The sequence below is a fragment of the Semicossyphus pulcher genome, unplaced genomic scaffold (genome assembly GCF_022749685.1).
Source record: "Semicossyphus pulcher isolate SPU_LCO1_2020_fin unplaced genomic scaffold, fSemPul1.0.p SCAF_7, whole genome shotgun sequence".
NCBI lineage: Eukaryota > Metazoa > Chordata > Actinopteri > Labriformes > Labridae > Semicossyphus > Semicossyphus pulcher.
Window position 1 is genome coordinate 11,060,066 of NW_027211748.1, and position 20,578 is coordinate 11,080,643.

General features: G+C 44.0%; 2 protein-coding genes across 2 annotated transcripts; both read left to right on the top strand.

Moving 5' to 3' along the window:
* Positions 1 to 1,519: 1,519 nt before the first annotated feature.
* Positions 1,520 to 13,910, top strand: LOC138611249 (uncharacterized protein KIAA1614). Its single transcript, XM_069684231.1, is given in 9 exon segments — positions 1,520 to 2,726; positions 4,279 to 4,351; positions 5,297 to 5,449; positions 9,102 to 10,273; positions 11,107 to 11,260; positions 11,606 to 11,825; positions 12,359 to 12,475; positions 12,576 to 12,744; positions 12,965 to 13,910. Coding segments are annotated over 9 exon segments (3,459 nt in total). The 3' UTR covers positions 13,159 to 13,910.
* A 1,418-nt stretch (positions 13,911 to 15,328) lies between these two features.
* On the top strand, positions 15,329 to 20,578 carry tal1 (T-cell acute lymphocytic leukemia 1). Its single transcript, XM_069685436.1, has 4 exons — positions 15,329 to 15,460; positions 16,756 to 17,325; positions 17,673 to 17,761; positions 18,687 to 20,578. Exons 2-4 carry the CDS (start codon positions 16,793 to 16,795, stop codon positions 19,208 to 19,210), a joined length of 1,146 nt encoding a protein of 381 aa, XP_069541537.1. The 5' UTR covers positions 15,329 to 15,460; positions 16,756 to 16,792; the 3' UTR covers positions 19,211 to 20,578.

The following is a 20,578-nucleotide window of genomic DNA, read 5'->3' on the forward strand; positions in this document are numbered from 1 at the left end:
TTTTGACTTAGTATCTCAAAATAATGACTATTGCGATATTAAGTCATTATATTGAGATACTAAGTCGAAATATTGATAAAGTATATAATGACTTACAGCACCTTTTTTTTAATCCAAGTGGCGGAAATGGGCTTCCATAGCCTTCGTGTAAGTGTGTTTGTTATCGTGTGTATAAAAACAGAGAGAGGCTGAAAGAGAGGGAGAGAAGGAGCAGTGACTGATTGAGATAGAGGGAGGGATCAGCTCTGTTGACAAATAAGAATCAGCCGACAGTTGTTTTTACGATGCAAAATTTGGCCTATATTCTCTTGATTACACCATAGCTTGTATTCTTACATCAGAACCATCGACATGTAGGAACGGCAGGAAATTGGGGGCATCCTATTTAGACTGAAGCCCATTGAGCCATTTTAGTATTAGTTTTTCTCTTTTTATTCCCTTATTAGGCAGCTGTGTGCAGGGAGTCGGTGCGTGTACTCTGTACTTACGCAATAAAGAGCTTCACTCGGCAACGGGTTTGCGAGGCAAGGACGAAATTAAAGCAGGCATTTTTGTATTCCATTTTTGTCTAATCCCCACTGATTTCTGAAGGGATTACCGGACCAATCATGATTGAGAGGCCGCTGGCTCGCCTGACGCTGCCTGGACCTGGAGCTGTGTAGACAGTGAGTGTCAGCACAGCACGAGGATCCGAAGATTCATTGAGAAAAATGTTATTTCCTTCTTTATCCGGAGGGGAAAGTTGCTCCGTCTTCTTGCTTGTGTTGCCGACCGACATGCGGATGCGCGATGCAATATTTGCACGGTCGGCGCAGGTTTCAGAATGAATTGTTATTTAGGCTACATTTGTGTAGTTGCACCGGAATTCAGATGAACTTTCTAATGATGGTTGACGCTGGATTTGTGTTTTAAAGAACATCTGCGCCAAATATCCAGGTAGGCTACACTATTCCTGTTGTGTTTTAGCCCTTTTATGTAACTTAGTCTGGTTTAGATGATGTGTTGTGAAGCTTGCTGTATTCATAATGTTAAGATATATTTGTTAAATGAACCTTTAGCGAGATGTTGTGCATATGTAATCTACTTTCTACGACACTTAATTTAAAAATATTTCTGCTTCTTTTGGCAGAATCACAAATAGGCGAATTATTTCAGCTTTTTTGATTGAATACGTTGCTGATTTAAAGAGAAAATCTTTTTTCATTGTATATTGTTGATTCTGCTTGATAACAAACCTTTATAATATTGTTTATTGAGCCGAGGTTCAGTTGCAGGGAGCAGTTGCTAACTCTTATACTAAAGGATTATCCTGTGCACTGCAAAGTAATCTGTGGATAAGGCAACGTGACTGAACCCACATTACATATCTCCTCATCAGGCAGATCAGATAGAGAGTAGTTGGTAACAGAGATGTAAAACACGTGTAAGGGAATTGTTTTTTTCTGCATGCTTTTAAAAAAACATCTTTTTTTTCCTAATCTACAGGACCTGACTGGACTTTCCTGTGCAGGAACAGCTGATGGAGGAAGAGAAGGCGGTTGATAACATCCAAACACAACCCAGCTCTCCTCTACCCACTGGACTTCCCATCAATTGGGGACTCATCACTGGCCCGGTTCCTGTACCTGTATTCCCTGCACCCTCTTTGAGCACCCAACTTCCTCCTCCTCAGAGTTCAGCTGTGCATGCATTACAGACCAAGGTGAAGTCCCTCACACAGAGGAGGACAAGAGGGAGAGACAGAGAGAAAGAAAGAGAAAGGTTGGACACAGACGTGTTAGTTAGCGGCCCCGCCGGACAGATCTCCTCCGACGGTCTTCTCAGACAGAAGCCCAAAGGAAAGGGTCAGGTATCTCTGCCTGCCCCTTCCTGGCGATCAGGCGCTGCGAGGATCTTGAGCAGCAGCGATGAAGAGGAGGAGGTGGAGGTACAAGTCAGGCTGGAGATCCACAGCCCTCCACCTGAAAAACAAGGAAAGCAGGTGATAAAGGCAGAAGAGGAAACTGAAGAAGAGAGGTCAGAGAGAAATGAAGGCGGGGGCTTTTTTCTGACAGAGCAGCCTTATGGGCTCGGGGAAGGAACCAGTCTGGAAAGTCTTCTGTCTGATAACTCAAGCAGCAGTAAGGATGAGCCTTCCCCTACTCCTCCTCCTCTTCCTGTACTCTCCTCCTCTCCTGCCATCACCTCTGCTTCTACATCATCTACAAAGTCCAGTTCTACCTCCACTTCTTCAACATCAACAAGACGCTGGGCACCACCCAAAGGCTTCTGGAGAGTGGCACGCCCTGAAACTTTGCTTCTAAATGGTGTTGGTCCAAACAACATACCGTCCACTTTCCCTTTGAAGGACTACACTCAAACAGAAGCAGCAAAAGAGCCTCAGGGGATGTCTAAACCAGACGATTCAGGCATCAGTAGCGATGTTGGAGTTGCGGTGGATGACTGCGATGTTTCTGCAGAGTTCAAACACTCGGACAGTGTGGAGTGTTTTCTGGACAGGTGTGAGCAGAAGGAGACAGAAGCCTTGGGACTGTGCAGTTCAGACAGCTCAGAGAGCGTGGCTTCACAAAGTGGGGTGCTCTCTGCTGATGAGAAACTAAAGGTGAAGCAGAGGGCTTATGAAAGGTTGAGAGAAAGAAAACATAACTACATGGTGGAGAGAGAGCAGATTGGAGAAGAAAGTGCTAGATATTATGAAGACATAACATACAGAGACGATTGTACAGGTAGGTATCTTGAGGGAAATTAATGTATTTAATGTCAGATGTAAAAAGTTGATAACCAAAATTAGGCAAAATTTTGACTTTAGGGAGCTTCATTTGTAGTTAGCTTCACATTAATTACCAACCAACCAAATATTCATTTGACAGCACACTCAAGGTGGTACAGTAAGCTAAAATGCTGTTATAATGTTGTACTACTGTGTTGGAGGTTTGCTAGTTGTATAAACATATAGATATATTTGTAGAGATACATTTATATTTGAAGTTTAAACAACATTTTTCTCATTAGCTACCGTTAGACAACAGCTAACATTTGCGTTCAACCACCTCCTAGCTTAAACTACCATTTCAAAGTGTTACACAATAAGATGGGAAAGGCATAAATTCCTAGCTAAAATGTTAGTTAGCTACCTAGTAGTAATGCTACAGTTAGCTAAGAGTAAAGTTGGAGAGCCAACATTTATATTAGCTAGCTAGCTAGCAGTAATATCAGCTAAACAGTAATGTTTGCTAGCCAGTGGTAATGTTAGCTAGGAACTGCTTGAATGCTAGCATTAGCTCTTGTGACTTGGCTATCAGCACGTTTGGGTTCACCAAATAGTTTTAACTTGAAATGGCCCAATTTATGAGATTTTTACTATCAGTTGTCTTTTAGTGTTTCATCACTTGAAAAGCGCTGAAATTGTAACTATTTTTTGATACCATAGCCTGCATTTATATGATTTGCAACCTGGACAGCGAAGCTAAATCATTATAACAGCATTTGAGCCTCCCTCCCTCAGCTTGATTTCAGAGGCAAATAGCAGTCATGTGAATATGGTCAACTAAAGCAGCTTTTAAACGTTCTAAATGTCTTTATAACCTTTCTAGCCTCTGCAACCATTCAAAGTTACTTATGCAAGCCCCTGATGTTGTGTATGTAACCTGGCTCATTTCCAGTCTTGAACAGATGTCAGATGTGCAGATGTGCATGCAGCTGTTGCTATTATTAGAAGTCAGAGCGGTGGGGGAAGTGTCCCTGCTTTTGCATCTCCATCTGTGAGCTGATGGATGTCTCTGTATGCATGTATGGTGACAGATTATGTTTTCATATACTATGTATTAGTACTACAGCACGGTATATGTGTAGTGTGTTTCTGCCTAAGTGAGTGCTGGACATACAGGTGATTTGCCACTCATTTCTCTGGTAAACCTCCTTGTTCTGTCTCTCAGTTATTGCATAACACTTTTTTTTTTACTGACATTGGGATCAGTCAGGGCTAACCTTTGACACAGCCACTGAATCTAATGGTGTAAAGGTTTATGAAAATCCCTGACACAATCATTTAAATACCCTCATGTCCATACAGGTCATATTCCTTCCGATGGATCTCTTGGCAGCAACGTTTGCCCCAGCAAGCACTTAATAAGACGCTAAATACCAGTTTAAACCTTGATATTATGAATATTGTTATAGCTCAAGTAGAGGGGAAACATTTTGAAGCACTTTGATGCTCTAACTTTTCAATTCAATTCCCATCTGGTTGCTGAGATTTGTACTTTTCTATTTTGCCAGATTCAGGTGCCCAGGGGGTTTTGGACGTCTCCGACTCAGCCTTTCTTGCTCAGGAACTTGAACCCTATTTGAGGTGAGTGATGCAATGCTTCTTTATGTGCCTGGCACAGATGGTGATATACAACTCCTATGTCCTATTTATATCCTCTCCCCATAAATTCCACTCTTACAGCTTCGCTTGTGGGAATATAGAGCAGTGAGAGTGTCAGAAAGGCTGTCCCCTGCAATATCAACACTGTGAGAATGATATTTTATCCGCCTAAGATTATTAAATGAAGCTCTGATTTGCAAACTGTGACACTTTGCAAGGGGTATACGCTCTTAAAATCTTGTATTACTGTAGATGAGAGACAAGACAAATACTTCAGGTCATACCCAAAGTGGTCATATGTTATTTATGGTAAGTGAAAGGGGTTTTAGGTTCATTTTCTGCAATGGTGGCAATATTTTAGATGCATTTTTTAATTGTTATTATAATGCATTATATTCCTTCATCATTATACACTACAGAATAAAATATCGGCATATGGGTTATCAAAACAGGCTGCTAATTACACTGTTTGTCAGTGTTGTGATTAGACACTGACATGCAACTGTAATCTATTTATACACAATATGTTGTCCTCTTCACACCCCGGAGAGAATGAATCACACTCAGTCCATTACAAGGATAATCCACATGGTTGTTGTTGCATGCTATCTTTATCACTGGGCCAGGGGATAAACACAAGTACAATGCAAAGTAGCTTAACTGCTGGACATAAGGATGAATGGATAGACGGAGGGATGGATGAATGACGTTTCTCTCTGCTGCTCACCACCTCTGCCACCCCCCGTATATCTATCTGTTATTACATAAGATAGCTTAGGAAGACACAGCTGGATTCACTCAATGTTAAGTCAATCTGTGGGGAACATGATGTCACCAAATATGTCACAACAAACAATAAGCTTCGTAGCTTGCATCGCCGAAATGATTTATTTCTGTACTCTTTTTCATGTTTCTCCTAATCCTCAGGTCACTTCTTGTAATCAGCGATGAGCTTCCTCTGAGCCCGAGACACGAGCAAGCCAAGCGTCTCCTGGAGCGAGCACGACTCAAAGCTCGCTCCAATCACGACAAAGGAGATCGTCCCTGCAGACGCTCCCATTCCGATCAGAGATCCACTGTGTAAGTTGGCTGCATCTACTTTGGTGGACAATGATTTCTTAACAATGATTTCGACTACATACAACAATACAAACACGCCCTCAACACTGCCCGCTCCACCTACTACTCTTCCCTCATCCATTCTGGCTCCGCTAACCCCAAGACATTATTCTCCTCAATCAACAAACTTTTCAAACCCATGGACAACTCCACCCACTCCTTTACAGCTGACAAATGCAACTCATTCATGTCATTTTACCAAACAAAAATTGATTCAATCCACAACCAACTTGCCACTTCAAGCTCCTCCCCCCTTAATCCTGATCCTAATCCTGATCCTGACTCTGCCACTCCCCGTTTTACAGATCGCTCACTCTCCCAATTCTCCCTGATCTCTCTCTTTGAACTTCACAAATCACTATCTGCCATGAGGACTTCCACCTGCGACCTGGACCCCATCCCCACCACCTTAGTCAAAGCCTGCCTTCCTGCTCTCCTCCCCCTCATCCTCTCTGTAATCAACTCCTCCCTGTCTACCGGCTCTGTCCCTCCCACCGTTAAACTGGCCTCTGTCACACCCCTCCTCAAAAAACTTGGCCTTGACCCTGACATCCCCAACAATTACCGCCCCATCTCCAACCTCCCATTTCTGTCCAAAATACTTGAACGCACCGTCGCCTCCCAACTCAAAACCCACCTGGACTCCAATCATCTCTATGAACCATTTCAATCCGGCTTCAGAACACATCACAGCACAGAGACTGCCCTTCTCAAAGTTACCAACGACCTTCTCCTCTCCTCCGACACCCACTCCCTTAATATCCTCATCCTTCTCAACCTTACTGCAGCCTTCGACACCATTAATCACTCCATTCTTCTCACCCGCCTTGAATCCTCCCTCAGCATCAATGGAACTGCCCTCTCCTGGTTCAAATCATACCTCTCCAACTGCCACCAGTTTATCAGCATCAACAAATCCACCTCTAAAACAGTCCCTCTCTCTCAAGGTATCCCCCAAGGCCCAGTGCTCGGTCCCCTCCTCTTCATCCTGTATATGCTCCCCCTTGGTCACATCATACGCCGCCATGGACTCCACTTTCACTGTTATGCCGACGACACCCAGCTCTACATCTCCACCTAATCCATCACTGCTGCAACTCACTCCACCATCACAGACTGCATTACAGACATCAAAACCTGGATGCAAGCAAACTTTCTCAAACTCAACAGCAACAAATCAGAAATCCTAATCATCGGTCCCATCTCATCCTCTCTCATCCTGCCCCGACTTCACCCTTCGTATTGATGGCTCCACTGTTCCTGCGTCCACCCACATCCGCAACCTTGGTGTCATTTTCGACCAATCTCTCACATTTGAACCTCACGTCAACTACATCACCAAAACTGCCTTCTTCCACCTCAAAAACATTGCCCATCTTCGCCCCTCCCTCACCTTCTCAGCTGCTGAAACACTCATTCACGCCTTCATCACCTCACGACTGGACTATTGCAATAGCATTCTTTATGGCACATCCTCCACAATCCTTAATAAACTCCAGTTCATCCAAAACTCTGCTGCCTGTCTGCTCACCCACTGTCGCACCAGAGACCACATCACCCCTGTCCTACAACACCTCCACTGGCTCCCCATCAAATTTCGTATACAATTCAAAATCCTACTAATCACTTACAAGGCCCTTCACAATCTTGCCCCCTCCTACCTCACCGACCTCCTTCTCCAATACACCCCCACCCGCAACCTAAGATCGACTGATGCCAACCTCCTCACCCCTCTCACCCCAACCAAATACTGGACCTGGGGAGACCAAGCCTTTTCCACTGCTGCCCCCTCCCTCTGGAACTCTCTCCCCCAACACCTCAGAACCTCTCCCTCTCTTCCTTCCTTTAAAACCGCACTCAAAACCCACCTATTTAAATCTGCTTTTAACAAATGACGTTGCTTCTGTTCTTTCTTTTATGTAAAGTGCCTTTGAGCACCTTTTAAAGCGCTATATAAATAAAATGTATTATTATTATTATTATTATTATTATTATTAACATCTTCACAGGTTAGATGTTGATTGTGCAGTTCTGTATAGACTTAATAATAATAATAATAATAATAAATTTTATTTATAGAGCGCTTTTCAGGACTCAAAGACGCTGTAAAATATTTAAAATCAATACTAAAAAAGAACAACAGACAAATGTACATACTTCAAACAAGTCAAAACAGAGCAACAGTACAATCACAGATTAAAAGCTAACTTAAAAAGGTGAGTTTTCAACAGGGATTTGAAATTTGATGGGTCTGTGCAGGTTTGAATGTGACTGGGGAGTGAGTTCCAGAGGGTGGGGGCGGCTATGGAGAAGGCTCTGTCCCCCCAGGTTCGGTGCTTGGTTCTGTGAGGTGGGGACAGGAGGTTGGCATGTAAGGAACGTAGGTTACGGGAAGTAGTGTGATGGTGGAGGAGATCAGTGAGGTAGGAAGGGGCCTGGTGGTGGAGGGCTTTGTGGGTGAGGAGGAGAATTTTGAACTGTATGCGGTAGGGGACGGGGAGCCAATGAAGATGTTGGAGGATGGGGGTGATGTGGTCGCGGGAGCGAGTGCAGGTGAGGAGGCGTGCAGCAGAGTTCTGAATATATTGTAGTTTATGGAGGACTTGCATGGATATGAGTCAGTGGTGTGATCATTTGCTGTAGAATTGCTGCCATTGCTCTCTCTCTGTCTTTTAGTGTCCTGTATTTGTTTGTCCCTCAGTCTCTCTTATCTTTCTTTCTGCTTTTTGGTATCCTTCTTTTGCACTCCGCCTTTTTTTGTAAAGCTAATTTTGTGTAACTGAAAACAAGTTAGGGCTGTGCGGTGGTGCAGTGGTTAGCACTGTTGCCTCACAGCTAGAAGGTTCCTAGTTCGAACCCCGGTTCGGATAAAGGGGGCCTTTCTGTGTGGAGTTTGCATGTTCTCCCCGTGCTTGCGTGGGTTCTCTCCGGGTACTGCGGCTTCCTCCCACAGTCCAAAGACATGCTCGTTGGTGACTCTGAAATTCCCCGTAGGTGTAGGTGTGAGCGTGAAAAGGTTGTCTGTTTCTGTGTGTCAGCCATGTGATCAACTGGCAATCAGTCCAGGGTGTACCCCGCCGCGACCCTGAACAGGATAAGCGGTATAGATAATGGATGGATAGAAAATAAAGTTGATATGATATGACATTTTTTGATACAAAATTCACTATCATTATCAGTCTCTGACACCTCTAATATGCGGTAAAGGCTTTAATTTTGGTCATTAACTGTGATGTGTTTTTACAAACACGGGGCTGACAATGTTAAACCTTTTTGTTCCCGATTTCTCTTTATATCTGTAGGAAGCATTTACATAAGAAATATTTGCACTATATCCTACGTTCAGTTCCAGTTCTACCTTAAACAGCGACATGTATTGCATTGCAACTTATGTAACTAGTTAAGTTAATAACCAAAAATCTCTTATTTTGAAAGTGGCCGTATGAACATGCCCACACCAGAAACCTACCTGATCTGTTGAGAGATTACTGACAGTTTCACTTTCATATTCATTAATGCTTTCATTTTGCCTCACTTTCATAACCACCAAATAAGTTCAAAATGAGCCTGACTCACCAACAAATATGTGTTACTTTTTCTGTATTTCCTGCAGAAAAAAGCAGCCAATTGACCCTCCCAATCCAACGCCAGTGCAGGAAGCTGTTCAAACCAAAGAAGACGTCACACCTCAAACTGTATCCGTTCCACTCCTCATCCCAGACAAAATTGACACAACCCCCGCTGACCAGGGTGTTCGATCCAGACGGTACGGCTGTTCACCGACGCGGGTACGCTTTGAGGATGAATCGGAAAAAGAAGCTGAGTCTCGGTACTTGGATAGAGTGAGACAGCGAGGCAGGCCTGGGACACCCAAGTCCAAGAGTAAAGAAAGCAATACAGATTCCAGCAGCAGTGGTTCAGATAGGAGCAGAGGCCATAGAAGTGTCTCCAATGCACAGAAGCCAGAAGATGTGGGCGTCAGTAGTGAACCAAAAACAGTGATAAAAGAGATAATAGTGCTGGTGAAGAAATGTGAGGCATGTGGCTCTGTAGTCAGGGAACCTCAGCCAGTCTCATCACAATCAGATCCACAGAAGCCCGAGCAGCAGCTTGCGTGTAACCCTGAGGATCCTCGGGGAAAAGTTGCTCCTCACTGGGTGCCTCCGAGCAAGCCGGAGGCGAGCACTCGTCCCAAAGCTCCTCTAACTGTCACTTTCGCTGGAGCTTTTGTGCTGGGGGAAAGTAAAGAGAGCTCAGGCTGGAAATCTTCAGGGTTTGGGAAACTTAGGAGAAGGAGCAGGAAAGGAGAAAGTCGGATAGAGTCTGGCAACAGCCCCTACGGTCCATCCTGGGCCCAGCGGCGTAACTCAAATCCCAGGAGCAGGGTGAACTGGAGCAGAGCGGTTTCCTTCGCCCCGGGTAGCCCCATCGCTCTGGAGCCCTGTTTGCTGGAGGCCTCTGGTGGACTGCGGGAATCTCCTGCCCCATCGCTGCCTATAAAGTCAGCCCTAAAGTCAAGTTCGAGAAACCGCTCTGCTGCAGCGCAGTCCACAGTTCAGTTCCAAATGACCTCAAATCAGGGAGCTGAGGGAGGATCTCAGCATCCGACCCTTTTGGACTCTCCAGAGACGAGAAGGGAGTCTCCAGTCACTTTAACTCAAGGGACCCCTACAACCAGCAGCGCAGTGCCCTGTATCAGGCCCTCCACCCTCAGGTACTCCCCAGCCCGGGTCACCACTGACCTGCCATCTGCTGAACTCTGGGATGCTACTCCAGATGGAACAGGTGAGTGGTCACTGTGAAGGTGAGCCCCTTTCACACATGCGCTGTACTCCTGAATATGGTCGGACATTACCTGGAGGGGCTGCATGTGGGAATACAAATGTCCAAATCAGTTGACATTTAACAGACCTAATACTGCCAGAGTTTAATGTCTGATTGAGCTGATGTGTGAGCATTGTATTTCATACATTGTAATAACATCCACACAAAACAGCAATCATGATAAGACTCCTCCTGCTGCACGCTCTTCCCAGGGACCAACACACGCCAAATTATTTCAAGTAGTTGCCAGAAGAATGCCAATGATAAGGACAGTTTCCCGCTACTACTTATATATACTTATCTTTAATCTAGGAGGATTTATAATACTGTTAAAGCAGGGATGGAAAAGTGCTCAGTAAGCTCTATACTTACAGTATGATATTGTATAAACTTGTGCATTCAATTCAGTAAAAGTTTTATCAGCAATATCCAAATGAGTATTGTAAAAAGATACCCGGCATGCAAACCAGAATCGACAGTAGACTGTCGTTCACATAACCTTGGCTATAACTTTCATGATAGAGTGGTATAGGATGAAATACAAAACGTATACAAATACAAACGGCTACATTATAGAGCTATAGCTGATTATAGAGTATAATGGAATAGAATAAACCAGAACATAACAGAATAGAACATTGCAAAATCAACCAGACCATCATAGAGTTGATCGGGACAAAATAGAATATAACAAAATATAATAAAACCTTATAGAGAAGACCAGAACAGAATTAAAAGAGTAGAACAGAACAGAATATTCTTTGACATCCACTCAGCGTCTCCTCTTCTTCCAGCGGTTCTCACTGGAGACCCCGGTTCTGGTCCTGATTGTCGTCCTGCCCTGCGCGTTCTGGCTCTGTCCCGGGCTGAGGACCTCAGAGCAGAGCTGCTGAGAGCAGAACATCTGAAGGCTGAGGCCACATGGGAGGAGAACTGTGACGGGTCCAGGTAAGCCAAGACAACGCTCATGTCATAGCTTTGAATGTAATCCCTTTGCCCCCTCCAAAACCGTTTCCAAAACAGCTTGAGCGTGACAGACTAGTAGATTTAGGAGATTAAAACCCTGACCTACAGTCCACAGGATGTTATTGTTGTAAATATTCTGTGAAGAAGACAATCCTGCCCTCTTCTGGTAATGAAGAGCTTTACTGCTCAAGTAAAAAAAAGTATTTATTTTATAGTTCCTCTTAAAAACGTCCCTGTTTGCTGATTGATATATATTACTTTGGGGAGTTATTCTGTCTTGAATAAACATTTTTAGTGTCAAAGAAATAATCATAACTCTCTTTACAGAAAGGTGGATGGACGTCCAAAGCTCTTCCTGCGTCGCTTCTTCTCCTCCATCGGTCTGAACAGCGTTGGTCGACTGGTAAAAGGAGGCCGCTCCAGCAGCATGGAACAGCTCAGTATACCCGCCGCCCCCCGGGCCGGCTCTACTTCCCCAAGCCCCACCCGCAGACCGCCGCCTGCCAGCCGCATACAGAGGACGCCCTCGCTGCAGACACTGCACCCGGTCAGCACCAAACACTTTTCATGCTGTGATGTGTTCAAGGACTGCTGCGCTAACCTGCAATTGTCTTCTGTTTACTTTCAAATAAATATCAACAAACATCAAATAGATTTTATTTTTCATAAGTCAGAAAGTAGGCCGTAGGGGGAAAACATCTTATTTACATGTCTTTAAACTTCCACTTCTGCTTTGAAGTACGTTTCATTACTTATTTGCCACAGTGGACCAGCCGAGGCTTTGAAGTATTACCAACCTTTCTCCTGACTCTGGAGCACAAATAATCCATTCCAGGTTGTTTCCTTCCACTCTCTGTCCTTGTTGTCCTCTTGGCAGCTGTAAGAGCACACTAAACAGATGTAAACAACTTTCTGTTCCAGCCAATCGCAACCTCTACTCGCATAATGTGTGCGTGCGTGTGGTGCCAAACGCACAAACTTGTTTTATGGAGGGAAAGTTTCCAGTTCCAAAGTCTGATCTGGTGAATTTTGCCAATATGGAAAAAACAGACTGTAACAGTGCCATTAATTTGCCACTAGGTGCTGCCACTGGCCCAACTGCGTAAAGCCTCGTCTGTGCAGAGTTTAGAAAGAAGAACAGAGCGTTCAACAATACTAGGAGAGGTGCAGATACCGTACGGCCTGGCGCCCAGGTAGGTGTCAAGGAAAGTAGAGAGAAACGTATTTTATTCCATCACTTTGCTTATAACTACAGCTGAATTTGTGCCCTTACAGCCCGGACAGCCCTCAGATCGAGCTTCACAGGGCCCTGAGTGTTGAAGATGTACTTGCCTCCAGAATCGTGCGTCCAGTGGGCCGGGTCACCCAGGCTTTCCCTGATGGGACCCTCCTGCTGGAGCTCGTCAGACCCCCAAATGGCCCCTTTGGTTTCGTCATCTCAAGAGGCAAAGGTCGACCAGACACTGGTAACTCTTTATATCACATTCTCTTTATAATGTTTTGAATTTAGTGATACGTTTTGCAGTTTAATTTGTTGATTTACTGCCGGGCTTTTCTTGAAATAAATGTTATGCATCTTAAAAATAAACAGTACAAAGAGAATATCTTATGAGTTAATAAGAAGGTCAAATTTGATCAGACACATTATATTTCACCTGGGTTCTCCTCTACTTGTTTCCCTCCCAGGCGTGTATGTAGAGAAAGTGGGTGACGGTAGTGGCGAGGGCCCCTACATAGGCCTCCTGGGCATCGGCGATGAGATTCTCCAGGTGAATGGAGAGGTGGTCGCCGGCCTCAGCCTGGACCAGGTGACGCGGCTCATGACCCGGGAGAGCACGGCTTCTCTTCGGATCATGCCGGCTCGACGCATCCAGCGCTGACGTGGCACAGAGCCATGTCTCCTGGAGCCATGGATTATAATTCGCCGCTGCACACACCGCTGATGGACTGCAACCTGTGGTAGAAGTCAGATAGGCAGCGTGTAGTTCACTGCAGTTTCACATATCAAAGAGCCGACACAGGATAACAGGGTTAGAGGTTTATTTCCTATAGGTGCAAACTCATGTTATACAGTGTGACAGAGATTACAATGACAATTGCAAACCATATCAGGTAGTAGACAGAATATGTTTGTTAAATGTATTTATTGTGCTTCTAATATTATAAGACAGGAAATACTGATTCAAATCCAGCATGACTTGCTTCTATGCATATTATTTGAATGAATAGCCTAATTATAGTTTCATTTTCATTTTTGACTTTAGTATTTGTGACAACCACAAAAACAGTTTCCTCATGTTGAAATTGTGATTTATGTTACTTAGTGGGGTGGTGCATTTTTTTCTCAGGCCTAAATGTTTTGTTTTTTTAAAGATCTGCTCCTTTTTATCAGGTTGATTATTTCAGATGATTGACATGTGTAAGGATGTGCTGCAAATGTCATCTAGTCCCACGAGAGTCTCAAACTAATAAGCATCTATTAGAAAATAAAAGATAAGGTACTTTCCGCTGGAATACACCTGCATCACAAATTATTTTAAAAAAATGTATTAACTACCCTCCTTCTTTTTCATGAATTATGTTGCCCTGGGGCTCTTTTCGATCCCCTCTTTTGCCCTGTGCTGTTATCACCTATTGCTTTATGAAACTGATACCAGTTTGCTTCTCAATAAAAATATAATATTTTGTCAAACTTTTATTGTTGAATGTAACACATTGCGCCACAAAAAGCTTGTACTTTTATCACACTGTCATACACATTTAGTCAATAGCATGCACATATTTTAACTTACATATCAGATGAGCTTATTAAAAAGTTCCAAGACCCACATATGGCCAGTAAGGCTAATTCATTTGCAAATTTTAGCTCTTTAATTGGGACCCACAGCAGCGCTGAGAGCCCCTTATTAAAAAAAATACTTGTCACTCTGCAGTTTCCTGTAGATGCTAACAGTGTTTAAAGGGATTATGGTGAGGCTGCTGTTGTTAAGAACAGGATGGAGGATGTTGGTCGTGACTGCTGCTGCAACAGGTCTGTTTAAAGGTCGTGACTGATGATGGGGCTCGCTACTGTTCTAAATTATAGGGCTTCAAAACGTAAAAAACGCGACGTTCTCTATCTTTCTATCTACACATGTATATATCTAACCGTTTTATTCGACTACTGTCATGGTATTATTTTAATTCATGAATTTATTTGACTTAAATGGGGGGGGGGGACGGTGTGAAAATCCGTTATTAGGATGTACCTGCCATCATTTAAACTGTCCTGCACGCGCTCTGATAGCGCGCGGCTCTTTTATCTGATGCATCCAGGAGGCGATTCGCTTTTATCTCCCGCAGCCATGATGCCTCCCTACGGACCCCGAGGAACCGCCGACCATGCAAGGCCCCAAACACAAGCAATGACACGCAACAGCCCTATTATTTATTTATTCAGTTATCCATTTATAAATCAATCAATCGATAAAAGAATTGAGCCCCATTCAATTAAGGTATCGTTATCATAATTACACCCTCGTCATTTCAGCTCTCTATTGTATCACTAGCACGTGCAGCCTCAGGGCGCAGGAAGGGATAATGGATACTCGTTTTAGGATAAAATGTAAAAAAAATAAAATACAAAAGGCAGACGACCCACTGCTATCATCACGTATCTTACTGCAGGATAAACGAGCTTAGCGAAAAAGCCCTTTGTTGGAAATATAAATAGGTCAAAAGCTTAACCTGAGCTTTTGTTTCTTTAATCAAAAAAATTAAAACACCTCAGCTACAGCTCAGGCTACAGTATACACTACCTCGCGTTGTTACAGGCCGTTACGCTGTGCCTGTTTGCTTTTTTTTTAATGCTTTGCCCTCCACAAGCCTATATAGCCCACGACAGCCAAATAATAATGAATCATTTCATAAATAATGGGTTTAGGGGCTTATCGGGAATGAAGAGGCCGCTGCCGTGCGCTTATCTCACTCGGCCACATTGCGGCCTGTGTTCCGCTCCCCATACTGAGGGAGCGCGAGGGATGCGGCGAGGAATAACTCAGCTACACACACACACACACACACACACACACACACACACTGCTCCACAACTGGCAGAGAAAAAAAAGAAAAAGCTCAGACATGGATGACCCACTCACAAAATGGCTCCACTTACACAGTAACATCAACAACACGGCTGGAACGGTGAGTGCAAAAAATTACATCTCTTTATTTAAAGCGCCATATTTGTTGTTTCTAAAAGGCTCTAATTGGATTGCCTTCGTCTGGATTTTATTGGTGTTACGTGCGGAATATTTAGCCTATATTTTTCTGCTATTGTCCGATCGGCTGGTGGAGACTGTACGGGATGTCATAACGGATGCGAGGCCTATTAGAGAGAATTCCCACTAATAAAAGTCCGCTTTTTATACGGTCTGTTGTTCGTTAATAATGATATTCGTAAGGACGTTTATCGAATTAATAACACACAGACGCCTCTCTTACCGGTCTGTATTGTACTCAATTTGACAAGCCTTTGATGTTCGTCTTTAACAACAACAGCACTATGGCCTACACTGCGATAAAACAAAAAACCGTTTCTGACATCTTTGCCGACGGAAACGGTCAGGTCCAAGTGTTTTTCTTCTTCTACGCTGATATTTCTGGATTTTGGTGAAGGCAGGATCTTTTATTTCGACGAGGAATGACAGCTTCTTCTTCGTGGTTCTGGCATCCATAATCAGCCAATAAGGCGAACATTTCAGCTCTAAATTAACAGCAGCAGAAATGTGCTTGTAATACACCGTAATGAGATTTCCTTCAGAGCTCAGACGGTGTTTTAAACACATTTAGATATTAGCTTAACGGTATAAACGGCGCTGAAGGCCAGGGGAGCGTTAGGTAAGAGATTCATAGAAAGGAGGAAAAAAAACATGCATGTTGAAGATAAAGCTCTTCCTAATTAACAAGTTAACATTTAAAAAAATATTACTAAGTCCAAATTTGTAGCTTAATTAGGACAAATCCAAATAAAAACACTAAATTCTGTATCATTTAATAGTGAGACAATTTCTCTAACCTCTACCAGCTCTCATTAAACGGTAAAATCATCGATAATTTAAGCGGGTTTAATGTAGTTTTCACATGTATTAAGTGTTATCTTGGGAAAAAAAATGTCAAATTTGTGCTTTTTATTTCTAAAAAATCGATTTTAAAAAATGTAGGTTAATTAAGGAAATGTAATAATAGTATAATATACGGGGAAGGAACTAGAAGCGCAATTGTCTTTGTCCGTTTTGCCAAAAATCTAAAGTTGATAACACAAATTCTAGCAATAATAATAGATAATAAAGGTGATTTAATTCTCATTTAATGGCAATTATATTAAAGGATTGTTAACTCTCTTTATGCTTGCATGGAAAGTAAAAGCGTATCTAGTAAAATAAAGGAAATCACATTTTTTTCTGATCAACAAAATAATCGAGGACATTGTTACTCAGGACCTAGTGGGCTCGAGCGCTCGGTGACGGTGTAAAAATGATGGAAAAACGGCAGCCGGAGCTCTGCCCGGGCAGTCCTGACGCAGAGTCCGGTCCTGGAAAGCGCGAGGACTCCTCCATCATCATCTCCAGACAGAACGGATACAAGGAGGACGAGGAGCCGAGGAGGCAGGAGGAGGAGGAGGAGGGGGAGGAGAAGGAGAGGAGGGGAGGGCGCTTGAAGGGGGCTGAGGAGACGGATGACGTTCCTCTGCAGAACTCGAGCAACGGGACCAGCATCAGCATCATCATCAACGGCGTTGCCAAGGAAACTGCCTCTCACAACGCCCTTGACCTGAAAAGGGAAGTGCCGGTGATCGAGCTCTCCAGGAGGGACGCTATAAAAGCGCTAGAGCAGAGGACCGAGAGCCATTTGGTGCCGATCACGGAACTTCGCAGACCTCCACCGCTGCCGCTGCCGCCGCCGCAACGAGACGACGCTCGAATGGTCCAACTGAGCCCTAACGCGTTTCCTGTCCCGGCCCGGGCCATGCTCTACAACCTGGCGCAGCCTCTCGCCGCCATCAACAGGTAAAGATTCAGACAGACGAAGAAGAATGGTACAGTTTCATGAACGCCCGTTTTGTTTGATCAGTGTGAGTGTTCATTGAAAGTTTGATGGCTGGTGGATGTGGCCTGCAGGATTTAGCTGCTGTAGTTTGTAGAAAAGCTTGTGAAATACACTGAGTTTATATTTTGTTGACATTTTTATCATGTTTGTGCATTTATAGGCAATGTGTGTGTGTATGCGTGTGTTTATGAATGTGAGTATCCTGGTGCAAGAAATGTTAAGAGCTCTTTTGCAATGAAGGAATTGATTGTTGATCATGTTTTCCCATAAACCTGCACACCTTTTTGTCTCCTTTCTGTTGCCATAGTCTCGGAGGGGAGTCGGAGCAGTACAGCATGTACCCCAGCAACAGGGTAAAGCGCCGTCCGGCGCCTTATGAGGTTGAACTCGACGAGGGTAGGCGCATTTTAGATCTTTATAAGTATGGTAAGACGCACTTCTGCTGTGTCCTCGTTCTGCCAGTATATAGTCCCCTGAACGTCCTCATCCCCATTGTCATCCATCCACTGACAGGGATCTGTACTGTACCTAATCTGATGGTTGCAGAAGGTTCCTTGCAAAAAGAAAAATGAGCCCAGAGGAATAAATACATCTTAATTCATAGCATAAATAAGTGCTGTTAATCAGAATGTCAAATACATGTACCTGCACGCCGTTAAAGTAAGCTGTACGCGGGCGGATTTGGGGTTTATTTCATTTGAAACATCATTTCCACTGCTGCCCACTCACTGCCACATACAGGGGTGGAGGATGGGGGTGCTGCTGCTGCCTCCATGCCAAGGTTTTACTGCAGAGTGGGCTGAAGGATTAAGATAGACTGGGTGTGTTCCAAGGGTGACAATAGCCTGGAAGACACCATTGTAGAGGGAGGGAGGAAGTGACTACCTGCAGTGGGGCATTTGATCAAACCTACATAAAAAGAAAGTACAGAGAATTCGGAATACAGAGCAAGTCAACCAAACACTCTTTTTTGGGGCTTGGCGTGTCATAAACACAAGCCTTATTCCTGTATTTGATTTAGCACACGACATATTGTGATCATTTTGCAAGCTTCTGCTCAGTCCTGTTAAAACCATGCTGTATGGAGGACAATCCGACACTTCATTCTTTAGGAACTTTTTTTGTTTATCCAGTATGCATTTTTCCTCAGAACCTTTGCGCATCTGTTTCCTGCTGCTGCTTCTTCCATTTTTATTGTAGCACTTGTATTCCTTAGCCGTTTTACAGACTGCATTATCTGTTTCAGCTCTGCATTTCATGTTATCTGTGTCCCTGTCTCCTATCAAAGCCTCTTCTTATACTCTTTTTCTTTCTGTCCTAGCTGGCCAGCCGAAGATCGTCCGCCGCATCTTCACCAACAGTCGTGAACGTTGGCGGCAGCAGAACGTAAACGGGGCGTTCGCGGAGCTTCGCAAACTCATCCCCACTCACCCCCCGGACAAGAAGCTGAGCAAGAACGAGATCCTGCGGCTCGCTATGAAGTACATCAGCTTCCTGTCCAACCTGCTGGAGGACCAGGACGGAGGGAGGAACGTTGGCAGCACGACTGACGGGGAAACGGGGCTGCTGGTCGGGGCCCACGAGGGGGGCCCTCAGGTTGGACCGCATCAGGACACGGTGGTGGGCTTGGCGAGGGACGATCTTCTTGAGACAATGTCACCGAGCTCGAGCTGTGGAAGCCTGCCCGATGGCGATGCCGAGGGCAGTCCTGAGAGCTTTATGGAGGACCAGGACTCGCCTCCGGCTCCGAGGACTCTTTCGGCTTCACGAGGGCCCCCGCTGCATCTCGCTACGAGGGACCTGAGGCGCAACGGGCGCCCCATAGATGGCTCCAGTCGCCGATGATGCTGACGCCTAATGACCACAGACACCTGAGAGTGAAAGAGGACAATGAGAGGGACTGAAAAGAGAAGGATACGCTCAGGACCCCGTTTGCTTTGAGTTGTCAGTGTAGGAGGGAGATGAAGCCCCACGTAGTGAGATAGTGGTGTCCAAAATTGGATCATGAGTACGTTCCTGTCTCCACACTACATCCGAGGCAGCGCAGATGAATAGTTTGCTTTGATTGGTTCAAATTGATCTGACAAAAGACTTGTAAATTCTGCATGTCTCACGTCTTTGAGTGACCTGCGGATTATAACTGTCTATATTTTCAAAGCTGAAAAACTGGTTCATCCAAACGACGAACAGAATCAAACAAAAATCAAAGACACCTTGTGAAAGATTTTTCATATATTATCCAAGTTTTGACCAATGCTTCACTAACGATACTATTGATTACAGCGTGGTGCAGCCAGACTAGATCCAAAGTGCATGCATAGTGCGGCAAGTTATTAAAAATCAATGAATAAACCCCTGAAAATATGCCCAGTAAATTCGATGTTCGCCTCAGTTGGAGGCCGTAATTAAAGCGACCAGACTCTATCTTACCCATGCAGTTGTATTGTAAATAGCATCATATTTCCACTGCGCAATGTAACAACAGTGACTGGAGTTCAAGTCATGTGGTTTAAGATGTACTGTTGTGTGTTTGTCACTGGGTCTACTGGCGAAAAAAAGGAGACGAGAAACGAGCAAAGAGATGAACTCACGAGGTGAAGCGACTGAACGTAGTACATCAAATGTGGTACCATTTACTTCTGTTACACTTTGGTGATGAGAATGACACCAAATAAGGCGACAGACGGATAAACAATTTCACTGCCTGGGTTGAATATATCTGTTTGAAATTGGAGGTACAAGACATGCAAGTGTACAAAATATGAGTCATATTATATCATGACGAAGCTCACGCAGTCCTTTTGATATGAATGTGTCAGTGTTTTTTTTTAACTGTAATGCAGTTGTAGTTTAGTAAGGTACACAAATAAATCCCTTCATTGCCGCATTTCACACACACACACACACACACACACACACACCTACACATGCTTACACACTCCACACACAATGTTAATATCATAAGAACACCAGCAGTTTTTCACAGATGCAGTTAAGTATTGCTCACTGTTGTTGGTTATTCTGCTCTTTCAGCAGGAGTTAGTAGCCTTTATTGGTACCTTTGGTAACTATGGTATTTTATGAATTGCAGTAAAGGGACATTGTACGTTTGGTAATGACATATTTGTTGTATGATAGTTGTATCTATAAATATATCCAATGTTAAATCGATGAATTTTATACAAAACCCCTGAATAAAACACGCAGAGGAAA